An 18,014-nucleotide genomic window follows, 5' to 3' on the forward strand; every position below is an offset into this window, starting at 1 on the left:
AGATGAGGAAACTGACTTTAAAAACTTTCCAAGTTTCATCCACTTAGTGAGATTTTGAACTTAGATCTAAACCCTGGTCTATTATGACTTCAAAGTCTATGCTCTTAAAACAAATTTAAAGATACTGACATTATTAAACTAAAAATATAAAGCACCTTTTAAGGGCTATATTCAAGATACTGGGGAAATTAATTAGAAAAAGACAAAACGGCATTTTAAATACCATTAAGGTATTTATTTTGGCTTTAGTATGGGAATGTTTTTTTCAAAATTGTATAAATTACCACAATTTTATTAATAGGAACTGAGAGAGAAAAAAGCGTTCCGCATCTTGTCTAAGGACATCTAAGCAAATTAATACTTGTGTTAGAACACAGAAGTTTCTAATTGATTAACTTAGAATGTATTCTTAAAAAAAATATTCAAAAGACAAGTCTTTACACTATTGTAAACATGATCATATAAAAGATACCTGCTGTATTTGTATATATTTAGAGTATTTCTTTAAAAATAAACAATCATACCTTTGCAAAGAGCAAATTAAGCTGCTTCCCTGATCCGTGGTACCCGCCCTGGGAAAGGAACAGTTTAACCTGTTCTTGAACCTGCTCTTCATCTAAGTGCCAGCAGTTTTCATCATCTATACTAGCACCTGCTGTTGGATCAGGAGCACCTAGAAATAAAAAGAAAAAATAACACATATGCTAGATAAAGGCTGTGCTAAAAGGGCTCTGATAATAAACTTGAAAAGAATTAAGATTATGTACTCTTTGCCTAAACACTTTTTAATCCAATCTCAAGTCAATTACACATACAAATTTATGACTTAAAATAAATACAAGAGGCATTCTTGTATTTCCTGGATTTTCCTAATTTATGCTAAGCCAAAATGCAGATTACTTTAGAACTGAAATATTCCCATTTTTTAAGATCAGAGATTCTACCTTTGGAGATGAGTTTACAAGTTCTTTAAAGAATAAAAAAGTCACAAAAGTGTCTCATTGTAAATACATGATGTTTATAAACCTCTACTGTGTAGGACATGTTAAGAAAATGTTTTTCAAAGACTTAGAAAAACATGAAACCAACTAAATTCAGCAGAGTATTTCTCTCTTTACTATATTAATTCAAGAAGCCTTCACCATCATCTGTTGCTGTATAAACTACATGCTGACAAAACTGAAGATTAAAAAGGGAAATCAAGCCACATGGGAACAGGCAGTGCAGCTGTTGTACTAAACCAGGTTGTAGTATCACCTTCCCAAACTGTGTAAATATTTTATTGCTGAAGTACACACAAAAGATAATAGCTATGTAATAAGCCCTGTATGTAGACTACCTTAGAAATTAAAAATCACCCACATATTTAGGCAGGTAAAAATTATGTTTCATTATTTATTAATAAAATAATAAAATAAAATAAAATGGTATTCAAGGCCTAAGATTCATAAGTAATACAAAATAATTTAAATGTAAAACCCTTTCATTAAGTAGTTTAAGGTTCATCCCTTAAAAAGATACATTTGTAGGTACTGTTTCCTATTACTTTTATTTTCCTCTAATGACCTAATGCAGATTCAATTGGCCAAGGAAATAATCACTAACATCTGCCTAGAACCAGGATCCATTAGTCCTGAGGAATAAGACAGAAGGTCTATAAACCACTCTGAGAAGGTGTGCTTTCATTCATTCGTTCAGCCAGCATATATACTGAGTGCCCTCTGCTAGATTTGGGAATGGAAATGTTTACAAAATATACAGAATTCCTATCCTCACAGAATTTATCATCTAGTTCAATGGCTTTCAAACTCTTTTTAACTAAGATCCATAAGAAATACAATTTATATCATACCAATACACCTATGTATTTGGGTGCTTATGTGATCACATCTATCTATTAATCTGAAGTATAGTATGATGAAAAAATACCCTTACTATAAGTAAAAAGGTCTGGTATTTTCTATTCCAGTTCCTTTTTTTTAAAGATCTTGTCATAATTTTAAAAACTGATTTCATAATCCTTTAGGGGTTGCAACTCACTATATAAGAGACACTTTTTAGTGTATGAGGTAAATATCAATCTAATAATCACACATACACATATAATAATAACTAGTGCCCCGGTGCATGGATTTGTGCACATTGAAAAGAAATTAATTAGAGGGAGGCTGGCAGGGCAGAACTGGGCAAGACAGGTGGACACTCCCTGGAGCCAACCTCCTGTGGTCCCTCCCTGGCCAGCAGCACCTGGGGCGGTGTGTGGGGTCCCTCGGCCTGGTCTGTTGGGAAACGGGCCAAAACCGGCTCTCTGACATCCCCCAAGGGGTCCCAGATTGTGAGAGGGCAGTTCTCGGGTGACACACCCTGGAATCGGGCTCCCTCCTCTCTGGTTCCGGATGCATCACCCGAGAACCGCCACTGCCAAGTCACCACAGCTCGGCTCGCCTTCTGCGTTGAACGTCTGGGTCTGCATGTGAGACTAACAGCTCCTGCAGAGGTCTCAGGTGGGAAGGGATGTGGTATGTAGAGTAAATAAAAGATAGTTCATGTCCAAGGAACAACAAAGTAGAGGACGAGGGAAAAAGCAATACAAGACAACCCTGGAGAAGAGAAGAAGGGCCAGACCCTGAGAACCCTGGCAAGTGATCTCAGTTTTCCCCCCTTAGAGTAATGAATGGGAATTCATGACAAGGTTATCCAAAATGGAAGAATGGCATACTCTAGACCAGCGGTTCTCAACCTGTGGGTCGTGAACAATGAAAATACATCCTGCATATCAGATATTTACATTAGGGTTCATAACAGTAGCAAAATTACAGTTATGAAGTAGCAACGAAAATAATTTTATGGTTGGGGATCACCACAACATGAGGAACTGTATTAAAGGGTCGCGGCATTAGGAAGGTTGAGAACCATTGCTCTAGACAGTAAAAGATGTTTTGTCCTGAAGTACATCAATTTCAATATTTGTACCATGAAATATTAAGCAGCCATAAAAATTAATGAGAAGATTCTCTATGTACTACAATGGAAAGATATCCAGCATATACTGTTGATTGGGAAAAAATAACAAGGTGAAGAAAACTATATATAGTGTAATAGTGTACCATTTTTTTTTTTTGGTTTAAATCTTTATAGTTTAAAGTATTACATATGTCTCCTTTTTCTCCCACTGACCTCTCCCTGGCCATTCCCACCATCTTTTTAATAAATAATAAAGTTTTAAAAACAGCTTGTGTGTTAGTATTTTCTTACATATGCATAAAATATCTTGAAAAAATGTTTAGGATGAGTAACAGTTTCATGAGGAGAGGAGGCTCTTCACTGTACTTTCAAATTCTGGAACCATGTGAACATATTTATGTATCTAAAAAGTATCACTCTAAAGTGTGAATGATTGGAAAGCAAAAATATATGAGAACAGTGAGGATGACATTTTGATGGTATGTACAAAGGATGAAGTGGTCGCTTGAAAAACAGCAGTGAGAACAGAAATGGAGAACTAAATAGGACAATCAATAGGACTTGAAGAAGTGGAAATGTGAGGTATGGGAGATCAAGGGTTGAGAGACATATGGGATTTTAGATTAAACAACTAGACAAGATATTGTAAACTCACTGACACACAGACCATTGGAGCAGGATCAGGTGTGGGGGTAGGAGGGGTAGTGTTTAGGTCATGAGTTCACATTTAGATGTGGTGAATTTGAAGTACCTTTGAAATAGCCAAGAGAGAGGACAGGATATCAACAGGGTTTCCTGTTGTAGGTAGTATGGGATAAAAAGAGCATCTAACACGAAGCCCAACATTTAAAGGCTGGGAAAGAGAATCAGCAAGGATGGCAATGGGAATGTGTGGTCTATTAAGAAGAGCAGGAGAGATTGCTCTTTTGGAAGGCAGAGAAAGCTGTTCCAAGTAGGTACTAGGTAGAAATTTAAGCCCCCAGAGAGCAAGGATTTTATCTGCCCTGCTCACGACTGCTTCCTAATACCTAGCTAGTGTTTGTCACTATCAGGCAATCAGGTATTGGGAGGAAGAAGGGGAAAGAGGGAGGGAGAAAGGCATGCATATGACTCCTATCAAACTGGAACCACTGCTAGTGTCTTCAAACACATTATTTCACTACCTCAGTTTCTCTTCACAATGTCCACTGAAGATGAGCATAGATTATGATCCCTGTTCTAGAGAGGAGAAACAGGTTAGGAGTTGTTATGACTTATCCTCAGCCACAATGCCAAATCCAGTCTTATTCTCCCCCCTGGGGAAGAATATATCCCAGAACCTTGGAGCTAAAGTTTGAATCCAGGAGACATCAAGGCAAGGATTATGAACCATAAATTAAAGATAAATTTAAGGAATGACACAGATGTTTGTAGGCATCTGCTAGCATGGTTCTCTTCTACAGGAAGATTTAAGGATACAACAATGATGTGAAGAGTTTACTGGGGCTACATCTGTATCCCACAGGGATTCAGAGTCCCTAATCCAGCCAATTGCCTAGATTCTAGGGAAAGACAGACACAGAAACACACAGAGACTGGCAGGCACGTGCATTCATCAGAAGAGACTTCCCAAACAACTAAACTATAGAGTCTCAACTTTTATATTTTAGCTCTTCCCAATATCTTCCTAAAATCCTGGGATATCTGGCATGTCCCTTCTTATCCTCTTCTTAGAGAAAACTCTGACAAGGTACTGATTATGCATTTCTCACTGTTCCCTCTGATTTCTACCCTCAGAATGGTTATTTCCCCCAATTTTTATGATTTTTAAGTTGTTTTCTATTGGAAACTGCAGGCACAGACCTACAAGGAGTCCTGCCTCAGAAGGACATGGATGGGGGCTGACTTCCTGTGGTGTGAGGGAGTTGTGCTACCCTTCGCTGCTTGGGTCAGAGCTCTATGAGGCTTGGAGTTTCTGTTTGCCACAGAAATATCCAGATATTTTAAGTAGATTTTAATTTGGTTTGGAGAAAATCCTAGGCTTCTTCTTGGCTTGAAGTGGCAAATGGGTTAACATTCAGATACTCTCCCAAACTTCAGGATATACTCAATTCTTGTATTTTTCATACTAAGAAAGAGAAGTACTAGGAATAATAATCAGGAATCACTTTTATTTGACTTGAATTACACAATGAATTTTTCCTTATAATCTAGTAGGTTTTAAAACACTATCATATTTTTTAAATATATGACAGATTTAAAATGCCTTTAATGAATCACTTAATTTACATGCATACAGATTTTTATTCTTGTCCAGCTTGAAAGACATCTAACAATAATGTCTAAATATATGAAATTATGTTTCTCAAGTTCTTAAGGGTATTAGAATTAACATTTCTTTCTTTTTTCTCTTTATTTCAGAAAGGAAGGGAGAAGGAGAGATAGTAACATCAATGAGTGAATCATTAATCGGCTGCCTCCTGCATACCCCACACTGGGAATCAAGCCTACAACCCAGGCATGTGCCCTGACCAGGAATCAAACCGTGACCTCCTGGTTCATAGGTCCATGCTCAACCACTGAGCCATGCCTGCCTGGCTAAACTTAATTTACTTCTTGAGCAAATGGGGGAGGGAGGAGGCAACGCAGAGGAAAAATGGCCCAAAGACAAAATTTTACTGCAAATAAGCTAATAAAGTCTCCACACAAGTTGCGAGGACGAGTGCGGTTCCTAATCCTGGATTAGAACTGAGAAGTCTTCAGTTCTAGGCTCAGTTTAGAAAAACCGTGTCCTCCAGAAAATCACTTAAGCTCCTTAGGTCTCCATTTCCTCAACTCTAAAATTTAAAATGTAGGGATAAAAAATTAACTAGATAATAAAAATTAGAAATCTCATGTGGCTCTGTAGAAAACATCCTCACTTAGCCATTGCAATGCAAGCAAAGATAACTAGTTGATATAAACTTACTATAAGTATAACTCAACATTTTAGGAGTAAGACATGTATAATATATATTATAGACCAGAAAATTAAATCTCTATAATGATGATCCCCTTAAAATAGAAAATTCATTTATTAAACTTCAATGATAGAGTTTAACTAATCAAATCCTAATGTCTTGATTACATGCATTAAAGTGTTGCCTAAGCCTTGTATAAAATGCAGATTTGCAAAATTTATTTGTACTTGTTAATGGCCGTCTGTTATCAAAGACAAATCTCTCAGCATTTAGTTTTGAAAAAGGCATGCAGAGAGAAACATCATTCATGTATATATACATTTACTCTTAGATATTCCCCCAGTTGGGCAGGAACCAGAATCTGTGTATGAAAATTAAATGGTCCACGTAAAGTGTTTTAAAACCTATCATATTTTTACTCTTATATATAATTATAAATGCTATAACTTTTTATAACTGTATAATTAATCTTTGTGAGCATTTTATTACCAAAGCTTAATTCGTCAAAGTTGCAAGCCTTCAGGGAAAGTGAAATCATCTGTTGAAGAAAGTGAAACAGTTTAACTGTCTCTCATTCCCAACTGGGGAGTGTGGATCTGACTTACCCTCCTACCTTGGTTATGTAATACCATAGGAGGCAAGCAAAGGAGAAATCATAGACTTGAAGAACCACTGTCAAATCTTTAGCTTCCCCTTTCTGCTACTTAATTTAGTTTGACTTATCCCAATATCAAAACTCCCCTTTCCCTGCAGTTCTCAAATTTAAGTGTATATGAAAATTCTTGAGGCACACTGTGAAAAATACCACCTCAGACCTCCTGGATTGGAATCTTTGCCAGGATAAAAATAGGGGGTAAGAGTGGGGGGAGAATTCTATATTTGGAGAGAATGTTAGACGTGGTGGCACATTCTTTGTATTGAAAAGTATTCAGGGTCCTAAAGCATCAGAGGCCTCTCAGTGTACTATATGAAGCACATTAGAGACACACTGAATGAAGTATGTCTCATGTCACAGAAATAGTTGGTTCTAAGCACTAGGAAACATCAAATCATTCTGCAAATTTTAAACTGAGCTATTAAGACATGTTCACAACTGGCTTATGCTACGTTTGGTATGTGGCATTATCTATAGCTGTGGTTTCCAGTGGGGAACTTAATGCTTTCTCTTCTCCTCTTACTCTGTTGGGAAGCAAATTCAAAGAAGTGAACGGCTTTTAGTTTACATCTTCCTCTTAACTGTGACCTAACTGCTTTAGTAACTCTGTTGTCCAAAATAATGCTCTATTTACATGTATGTAGCAGTGTTCTTTTGTGTTAAAATTAAATTGTCAAGTTCAGTCTATATAGGCAGAATACAGGCAGCAGATGTCTGCACTGCAGAAGCGATGAATTAAGCATCTTTTGAGGGACCTATAGAAGAATGCCTTTCTTACCATTGTAATGCCTACTGTTAAAACTAGGGAATATAAAAGTCTGTGGTTTACAAAGGCCCCAGTACACCTCTTACAAGTTGAAGGCAAAATCCTGACATCAACTATTGGCACCAAGAAGGAGCAAACTTCAAGTGATTCAGACTCAAAAAAGCCTTTCTTTAGAGAGGACAACATCAGCAAATAAATAAAAACACTTGAGAAAATATTTAAATTTTATTCTTAATTAAATCCTCATTTCAAAGTAGTGACTAATTTCAAGTTATAGTTTTGTGGTAGCTGAAACAGACAGATCCTTCATCACCTTCTATTCTCAGTGGTCAGTCCATGTAATTCTATTGCCATGATACAGTGTGATATCCTCTCCAGAAGCTGTTAGAGGACAACCTGATTTCTTTATCATGGAGCTAATGACTTAGGGAGCCCTGGCATGTGCCAGCTCTGCTCCCTAAACAAGCCACCTTCCCTTCAGCTAAATGCCAAGGAAGGAAAGAAGTAGCACTGTAATCAGCATATATCTCAGGGAACTAAAATAGGCCTGTCAGGGTTTATAGCTCCTCCTCTATTATTTTCCTCTCATCTAATTGTATTATTCATCTTTTATTATCATCTAATTTACTTCAGAAGTTCAATAATATACTTATTCATGTACAGAAATAATCATGTATTTTTATAGGGACAAAGAGCAATGAAGTATTTGTACATTCTCCAATGCTCATTTAAAAATGCAGAGTATAAACAGAGTGCATAACAGGTAAATCATGTTCCATTAATTAGCTAATAAATGTATTAACAATTACTTGATACACAAATATAAATATTTAAAAGAAATGTTCTCAGAAAGTCTCAATTTTACATAATCCAACTCTTCAAATTTATTAAAAGATATCTACAATGTTTTCAATCTTCAAGAATGGGTTGTTCAGATTATTTTAAAAGATGGTTTTAAAAACTGGTTTACAAATATCTTCCTCAGTTATCTATCACTGCCTATGAAGACTCATGCCAATTACCACATCACAATAATGGTGGTAAGAGCTACTCGTATTTACTCCTTTAACCTTCCTGACCTTATGAAATAGGCACTCTTTATTGTCCATATTTTACAAATAAGAAAATTGAGACCTGAAGAGAATTAGTTACTTATCCCCACTATTTTAACTTAGGCTGTCTAACTTCTAACGTTCCTAAACACTCTGAATAGTCCTATAGTGGGAGGTACAAGAAACCCATGTATAAGCTCATCCAGGCAACATGGAGATATACTTAGGGTTAGTTAAAGGAGAGAGGGATGTTGAGGAAGCTAATTGCAGCTGGTAGCAATCCTTTATAAATTATGAAAGTTAGGGCAATGTCAAGGATGACTACAGGATGTAAGGAAAGACAAAATTTGGAGGTGAAAAGAAAAGGAGGAAGAGTATTGGGCTATCTTTGTATTACCCTAGCAAATTCCTCTTGAGTAAGAGATGTAACTCCTCCAAATTAAGAGTTAAGTTCTAAGATTATTCCTCTTTTGGTAAATAATATATTTTTTTCATGTGAAGGAAAAAGTTTCACCTGTACATGACTGTATATTCCATCAATTTAAGAAAACCCACATTTAAATCATACTATGAAATCATCAAGTTTTAGTTAAAACTTAAGAGTAAAATCTATATATTTAATTAATTTTATATATTATATAAAATTATATATTTTATTAATTTTTAGAGCAAAATCTATATATATAAAACACTAATATGCAAATAGGCCAAACGGTGGGAAAACCGAACTGAACAATTGGTTGCTATGACATGTGCTGACCACCAGGGGACATGCGCAAAATGGTGGGCGTCTGCAGCAGGCAGCAGAGCGCAGAACATGGTGGGCATCGGCCGTGGCAGGGTGGTGGAGGTGAGCAGGGGCACCAGACCAAGGTGGGGCGCCAGTCGCTGTCATCGGGTCAAGCCTCTGGTGGTTACTGTAAATTCTTTGCTCCTGCACACCACGGTCCCGCACGGTGCTCGCACCCGCTGACGGTGCCAGCCCCAATTGCTCCGTGCCATCAGAGGATGTGAGCGGGGCCAGCACCATCAGCACGTGGGAGCGGTGGCAGGAGTGGGGCTGCCGACAGACAGGTGACCAGGAGCTGTGGTGGGAGGGACTGAGTGGGGGCGCGGAGGAAGAGCTGAGACCCGCCCCTGTGCCCACCACAGCCTCGCGGCCCACAGTTCCTTTTCAAGGTGCACGAATTAGTGCACTGGGCCCCTAGTTGGGCAATTAGGCTAAAACTCAAAATGCATATACCACTTGCTCTGGCATTTCTACTGCTAAGAAATTTTTACTACTATTATTATTCAAAATTACTTACACACACACACAAAGGATGGTCTCAGCAGCACTGTATATGGTCAGAAAAAAAGGCAAACAACTTCAAAAATCATTCAGTAGGTTAATGGGTAAATATATCCATTCTATAAAATATTACACAAAATTTAAAACAGTAATAGACCTATTTATACTAACATAAAAAGATATTCACAAATATTGAGAGAAAAAGCAAACTGCAGAAAAATGTTTTCTAAACTGTTTTTATAATACATATGTGTGCGCACAAAGAAAATTGCCTCAAGGAATATAAACCACACTGTCAACAGTGGTTGCCCTGGGGGAGTAGGGTGTTACTGGAGACTAAGGAGGAAGCTACTGGGAGTGGGGAGCCAATGAGGACTTGTCTTTTCATGTTCACATACTTCTATACTACCATACATTTTTCCAAGATAGTCTTACTTTTAAAAATTTTAAATTTCACATTACTGCACTTTGAGATAATATATTTAAAGCAACTTTATTTTCTCCTTCAGAATGTATTTGCTAATTATACTGACCACCAGTTGATCAGACCTTTGTTTCACCAACTGTCAAATGTCAGAATGTTCTACAATATAAAGTATATGCTTGTAATAACTAAATTAACTCCCTAGGATACTTGCAAAAACTGTTTGCCAATAGCAATAGCAAGTCCAATTATAATGAATATGATCATCCACAGGAAAACAAAAGGGAGAAAGATGTGACATGAAGCCTCCAAACAACTCCAACTATCTCTCAATGTTAGATTTGGAACATGTATGTCTATAAGAAAAAATCTCCAAATTTATACTAAGAACAAAATGAAATGAAAAAAATAAGTGCTACTTTTTGCTTAACAAATTGCTTGTGCCTATTACTTTTTTAAAAATTTATTGATTGATTTTTAAAGAGGAGTGAAGAGAGAAAGAGGGAGAGGGAGAAGTATTGATTTGTTGTACCACTTATGCATTCATTGGTTGATTCTTGTATGTGCCCTGCCCAGTGATTGAACCCACAACCTTGGCATATCAGGATGACACTCTAAGCAACTGAGCTACCCAGGCATGGCTCTATTACTTCTTAAATATTGTCCTTAGGAAGGCTACCATGATACACAGGTCATAATTTTGACCCTGATGGAGCTTACAATCAAGTACACATAAGTTACACATGAACATGGGACTGAATAAGTTTGTGTTTGTTTGGTAATATCTGGGGGAGCCTGAATAGATTGATATATAAGACATGGAGAGACAGAGGCATTCAGAGGCTAAGTTTAGTGAGACAGTCAGCATGAATGGAATTGATGGTGTTAGTTTAATAAGTAAGAACCACTCTCAAACAAATTGAATATCTGATCTAAGAAAATTATACAAACACATCTGGGTAGAAATACAAGAGGTACACCTTTGCAGTATGGATCACAGGTGCCTCCTGGATTTCTGCAGAAATACCACTACAAAAAGTCACAAAATCAGAAGTGAAAGAGATGTGCCAACCCTCATGGACATGTGAATACATCCCTTCTACATCTGGCTGACTGAGATGGTATATTTGGGCATATGGCAGTTAGTAAGGGGTGAGTCTAGCCTACTTTTAGGATTCGTTAGGCCCTGAAAATAAACCCCCTTCCCCACTGTTCCAATGTCACAGCCTCCCCTCAGTCTGTCACTTTTTGTTGTCCTCTGCCCAGTACAGACTAGCCCAGCCGTGGGCAAACTACGGCCCGCGGGCCGGATCCAGCCTGTTTGAAATGAATAAAACTAAAAAAAAAAAAAAAAGACCGTACCCTTTTATGTAATGATGTTTACTTTGAATTTATATTAGTTCACACAAACACTCCATCCATGCTTTTGTTCCGACCCTCCAGTCCAGTTTAAGAACCCATTGTGGCCCTCGAGTCAAAAAGTTTGCCCACCCCTGGACTAGCCCATAAAAAGGTCGCTAAAAGACGAGCACAAGAGAAAAAGTAAAAGAGGAAATATGCACCAGAAAGTTGGAGAAAAGCAAGCTGACTTCTAATAATCATCCATCCCCCAATTGGTTTCTTCTCTCTTCTTAACTATGAGAAGCTTCTTACAGAAATCCCAACAGGAGGTAAACTTGGTTATATTAGGTTATATTATTAGTATTACTAGAGGCCTGATGCACGAAAATTCATGCAAGAGTAGGCCTTCCTTCCTCTGGCTGCCGGCACTGGCTTCCCTCCAGCACCCGGGACCCACGCTGCTTCCCTCTGGCCACTGGCAGACACCAGGGACCTGGGCTGCTTCCCTCTAGCCCTGGACATCTGGAATGGCGCCTGGAAGAATGTCTGGTCTAATTAGCATATTACCCTTTTATTATTATAGACTAGAGGCCCAGTGCACAAAAATTTGTGCACTCGGGGGAAGGGGAGGTCCCTCAGCCCGGCCTGTGCCCTCTCGCAGTCTGGGACCCCTCGGGAGATAACGACCTGCTGGCTTAGGCCTGCTCCCGGGTAGCAGAGGGCAGGCCCAAACCCTAGGTGCAGCCCCTGGTCGGGCTCAGAGCAGGGCCGATTGGGGAGTTGGGGCGCCACTCCCTGTCATGCACAGAGCAGGGCAGATCGGGAGGTTGCGATGCCACCCTCAGTCACACTCAGGGTAGGGCCGATTGGGGGGTTGGGGCACCACCCCCTGTCACACTCAAGGCAAGGTCGGTGGGGAGGTTGCGGCGCCACCCCCTGTCACGCACATAGCAGGGCCAATCAAGGGGTTGGGGCGCTGCCCCCTGTCACACACAGAGCCGGGCCCATCAGGGGGGTTGGGGCTCCGTACCCTGTCACGCACAGAGCAGGGTCAATCAGGGGGTTGGGGAGCTCCCCCGTCACGCACAGAGCAGGGCCCATCAGGGGGTTGGGGCGCCACCCTCTATCACCCACAGAGCAGGGCCGATCAGGGGGTTGAGGAGCTCCCCCGTCACTCACAGAGTAGGGCCGATAGGGGAGTTGGGGCACCGCCCCGTCATACACAGAGCAGGGTGGATCAGGGGGTTGGGGCACCACCCTCTATCACCCACAGAGCAGGGCCAATCAGGGGGTTGGGGCGCCGCCACTGTCACACTCAGGGCAGGGCCGATGGGGAGGTTATGGCTCTACCCCATCACACACAGAGCAGGGCCCGTGGGGGGAGGGGGGGGTTGGGGTGCCGCCACTGTCACACACAGAGCAGGGCTGATCAGGGGGTTGGGACGCCGCACCCTGTCACACACAGAGCCGCAGGGCAATCAGGGGGTTGGGGAGCTCCCCCGTATCAGGCACAAAGCAGGGCTGATCAGGGGGTTGGGGCGCCGCACCCTGTCACAAACAGAGCAGGGTGGATAGGGAGGTTGTGGCCCCGCCCCCTGTCACACACAGAGCCGCAGGTGATCAGGGTGTTTGGGCGCTACCCCGTCACGCTGATCCCGGTGCCAGGAGGCCTCTCGGCTCTGCTGATCCCGGTGCTGGCATATTACCCTTTTACTATATAGGATAGAGGCCTGGTGCATGGGTGGGGGCCGGCTGGTTTGCCCTGAAGGGTGTCCTGGATCAGGGTGGGGGTCCCCACTGGGGTGCCTGGACAGTCTGGGTGAGGGGCTGAGGGCTGTTTTCAGGCTGGCGGGTGACTGAAGCTCCCAACCGCTCCTTTTTTTCTTTTTTTTTTTTATTCTGGGCCAGCTTTAGCTCTGGCTCCAGCTCTGAGGCCTCTGCTGCTGAAAGCAGGTATCTGGTTCGTTTGGGTTCTATAATCGAAACACTGTATCAACTCCAGCTCTGAGATCCCGGCGGGCTGAAAGCAGGTTTCTGGGGTTTTGTTTAGCTTCTATATTTGTAACAATGTTTCAAACTGCAAGCTCAGAGGCAGGCAAGGCAGGCGGGGAATGTTGGTTTCCTCCGTCACTGAAGCAAGCAAGCCTCATGTTTGCTTCAAGCTGCCTGGCTGCCGGCCGCCATCTTGGCTGGCAGTTAATTTGCATATTGCCCTGATTAGCCAATGGGAAGGGTAGCGGACATATGCTAATTACCATGTTTCTCTTTTATTAGATAGGATTATTTGTTATTATATATGCATATGTTCCATCATTAAAATTCTTACAAAATTGTTAGAGAAGATAATGAGCATTTTACATATGAGGAAAAATTAGTCTTTATTCTCTCCTATAGAATATATATTTGTTAATTATATCAACCACCAGTTGATCATACCCTTTTTTGTCTCACCGTCAATGCCAGAAAAGGCTGAGTTGAAGTGACTAAAAAAGTGAGTAAGCACTTAGAAATCAGCAAATTCCTAAATAAGTACTTAGCAAAGACACCAGCCTCTTTTCTAAGAGTATGGAAGCTGGAAAGTTTAATTAGAATATAAAACCAAGAGTAAATAATTTTGCTTTTAAAAAAAAATGCAAAACTGGTCCTAGCTGGCTTGGCTCAATGGATAGAGTGTTGGCCTATGGACTAAAGGGTCCTGGGTTCAATTCTGGTCGAGGGCTCATGCCCACGTTGCGGGCTTGATCCCCAGTGTGGGGTGTAAAAGAAGCAGCTGATCAATGATCCTCTCTCATCATTGATGTTTCTATTTCTCTCTCTTCTCTCCCCTCTCCCTTCTTCTCTAAAATCAGTAAAAAATATATTTAAAAAAATGCAAAACTGTCCAAGATTTGAAAGCAGCCAATGTGTCCTCCATCACTAGATGAGTAGATAAAATAGCTATGGTACATTTACACAATAAAATACTAACTACTCTACTCGGCTGTAAAAAAAAAAAAAAAAAAAAAAAAAATTGCCCTTTGGGACAGCATGGATGGACCTGGAGAGCATTATGCTAAGTGAAATAAACCAGTCAGAGAAAAAGACAAGCACCATATGATTTCACTCATATGTGGAATCTAATGAACAAACTGAACTAACAAGCAAAATAGAAACAGATTCATAGATAGAGAGCAGGCTGGTAGCTTGGGGGTCAGGGAGGGGTGAGGTTGGGTGGATGGAGGGATTCAGCAAAAAAGAAAAAAGATAAAGAACTCATGGACACAGACAAAAGTGTGGTGACTGTGAGGGTGGGAGGGGAGGAGGAGGACACAGGGGTGATAAATGGTGATGGAAAAATATATATTTAAAAAAACACGAAACTGTAACTGGCAATTTCTCTGGACAGCCATTAACATTTACTATCTTACAGCCACTATTTAGCATACAGTGGTTAATTTTATAATATAATCAAAGTTAACATGGAAAATTTTATAGAAACGATGAAATGTAAAAAAAGCCTACTAATAAGAACTGAACTATTATGGTGACTAAATCTACATTCCAACTGCCTTTTCTACCTGTGACTTTGAGATGGGTCACTAACCCATTTTTTCACCTAGAAACTACTGCAGGTACAAATTCCCAATGTCTAGTTTATAAGGAAATTGTGAGGAACAAAGTACATGAAATAGACTTGAAGAAGTTTTTAATTCCTCAGGATAAAATTCTTTTAAAAATAAAATATTCAGCCTGACTGGTGTGGCTCAGTGGTTGAGTGTCAACCTATGAACCAGAAGGTCACAGTCAATTCCCCGTCAGAACACATGCAGGGGTTGCAGGTTCAATCCCCAGCAGGGGCCGTGCAGGAGGCAGCTGATCAATGATTCTCTCATCATTGATGTTTCTATTTGCTCTCTCCCTCACCCTTTCAATAAAAAAATATATAAATTTTTTAAATATTCAAAATAATGAAAAGCAACTAATAGAATTTTGAGAAGCATTAGGATAAGTTCACTAGGAAAACAAAAAATCTAATACCAAACTACATTTACTTACAAATTAGGACTTTTTCTAAAATAAATTTGGATAAGCTAAACCTTATTGTCTTTAAGATATTCTTCCCAATATTCACATTCCAGCCATCTTTCTTAAAGAAAAAATACACCCACAAAACCATACAAAAATGTGCTGCTTTTAAAAACTGGTTAAAGAATGCTTTATGTACGATGTTTGGAGGCAATGGGACCATGTAGTCAAATAACTGAAAAAAACACTTTTAATCCCATCCCTACTAAGTCATTAATTTAACAGTTACAATAAGACCCTCCAGGGAGCAGATTTCCCATTTCATCACTTAAGGTCATGGCCTGCTTCCTACCTCTCTTTCTTTTTTACCACTTGTCACTAGAATGGAAAGCAGTAGGAAGGCAGCTCATGTAATTGGCCCATTTCCAGGCTGGGAGAAATCTGATGATAAATTAATGAAGAGAAAGCTTGTGAGAGAAACTGCTCCAGTTCACTGCTCTCATACAAAAAAGTTACTTGAAAATCACATTGAGTCTAAAGCTAACCTGCATTCTGCATTTGATATTTCCTTAGATATATTTTTCTTCCAATTTTAGAAACTCTGAAAGAAATATGCCATGTGAACACATTCTGCACCCAACTTTAGTTTACACTGTTTCATTAGTCCCACAACTTCAACATAGAAATGAATTTTAAAAGCTTTAAGAAATGAAACTTTTGCTATCCAAACAAGGAAGACAAATACAGAATGAACAGCTGACTGTTGGTGTGGACTTCTGGTTAAACTAAAACTCAGAGAACAAAGTGACCCTAATGAATTAAGAAGAGCCCTAACTGGTTTGGCTCAGTGGATAGAGTGTCGGCCTGTGGACTGAAGGGTCCCAGATTCAATTCCGGTCAAGGCATGTACCTTGGTTGCAGGCACATCGCCAGTCGGGGGCATGCAGGAGGCGGTTGATTGATGTTTATTTCTCATCAATGTTTCTAACTCTCTATCCCTGTCCCTTCCTCTCTGTAAAAAATAAATAAATAAATTTATATATATATAAAAGAAAAAAAGAGAATGCATAGAGGTTTGAAGAAATATTAGATCCTTCTAGAGGCCTGATGCACAAAATTTGTGCAAGAGTAGGCCTTCCTTTCCCCGGCTGCCAGCACCAGCTTCAATCAGGCACCCGGGACCCAGGCTTCCCTCCACCCGCTGGCAGGCACCCAGGACCTGGGCTTCCCTCTGGCCACCAGCAGGCACCTGGGACCCGGGCTTCCCTCGCAGCCCTGGCTTCTCCTAGAAGGTCATCTGGAAGGATGTCCAGTCTAATTAGCATATTACACTTTTATTATTATAGATTCTTCTGCCTCCATGAACAATTTCGTAGGAAGCCACAATAGGGCTCGTGAGAAATCTCTGAAATGATTTGTTAGCTGGCCTGAATTTTCAAGATTGAGACATACGCTATGACAACAGAAGCTGACTTGCAAAAGTCGTTGAGTACATGTGGTCTGGGTGGGTCCAAGGTACTTCTGTGGCAGAGTTGTTTACAATGCTATTATTCAACACTAGAGGCCCGATGCACAAAATTCATGCAAGGGGCTTGGCCCTACCAGCTGCCCCAGCTGCCTCATAGCCCCGCCACCCCCACTCACTGGTCGTTCAGGAAGGTCGTTCCACCGGCCGGTCTAATTAGCATATTAGATCTTTATTATATAGGACTAGTGTCCCAGTGCACGAAATTCATGCACAGGGGTGGGTGTCCCTCAGCCTGGCCTGCACCCTTTCCAATCTGGGACCCCTCGGGGGATGTCTGAAACTGGCAGTCGGACATCCTTCTTGCAATCTGGGACCGCTGGCTCCTAACCACTCACCTGCCTGCCTGCCTGATCGCCCCTAGCCCCTCTGTCTGCCGGCCTGATCAACCCCAACTGCTCCCGCTTCTGTCCTGATCACCCCTAACTGCCCACCCCTGCTGGACTGATCACCCCCAATTGTCCCCTCGCTGGCCTGCTCGCCCCCAACTGCCCTCCCCTGCCGGCCTGATCACCCCTAACTGCCTCTGCCTCGGCCCCGCCACCGTGGCTTTGCCCAGAAGGAAGTCTGGAAGATCTCCCAGAAGGTCTCCTAGTCTAATTAGCATATTACCCTTTTATTAGTATAGATTGGTAGACTCTACCAAGTAAAATGCTCTACACACCTTAAGACAGCTACTTTAATAAAGCTGAGCCTGATATGGGGAGTACTAACAGAAACATGGCTATGCCGGTTTTCCTGACTTAAAAACCATGTTAAAAATATCTTATGGCACTCAGAGACTTGTAAAAGTATGCTTGGAGCAGCTCTATTCAAAACAACAAGGTCTATTAACAGTGGAATGGACAACAGTGCTGTTCTTGTACCTAGAACACTCTAGAGTTGTGTTGTCCAATAAGGTAGTCACTAGCCACATGTGGCTACTGAGAACTTGCAATGTGACTATAGTGTGATTTAAGATGTGCTGGAAGTGTAAAACAGACACCAGATTTCAAAGACTTAATATGAAAAAAGGGTAAAATATATCAATATTTATGTTGAATTGATACTTA

At 40.6% G+C, this 18,014-nt stretch overlaps 1 protein-coding gene across 3 annotated transcripts in view; it reads right to left on the reverse strand.

Moving 5' to 3' along the window:
- The window catches only part of ZSWIM6 (zinc finger SWIM-type containing 6), a 212,686-nt gene that overhangs the window by 68,881 nt on the left and 125,791 nt on the right, over nt 1-18,014 (reverse strand). For all 3 annotated transcript variants that reach the window (XM_059694565.1, XM_059694563.1, XM_059694562.1), the window contains exon 3: nt 525-673. In XM_059694565.1, coding sequence (XP_059550548.1) covers nt 525-673 — 149 coding nt within the window. The remainder of the gene's footprint in view (nt 1-524; nt 674-18,014) is intronic.

Source organism: Myotis daubentonii, chromosome 4, assembly GCF_963259705.1.
Source record: "Myotis daubentonii chromosome 4, mMyoDau2.1, whole genome shotgun sequence".
Lineage (NCBI taxonomy): Eukaryota > Metazoa > Chordata > Mammalia > Chiroptera > Vespertilionidae > Myotis > Myotis daubentonii.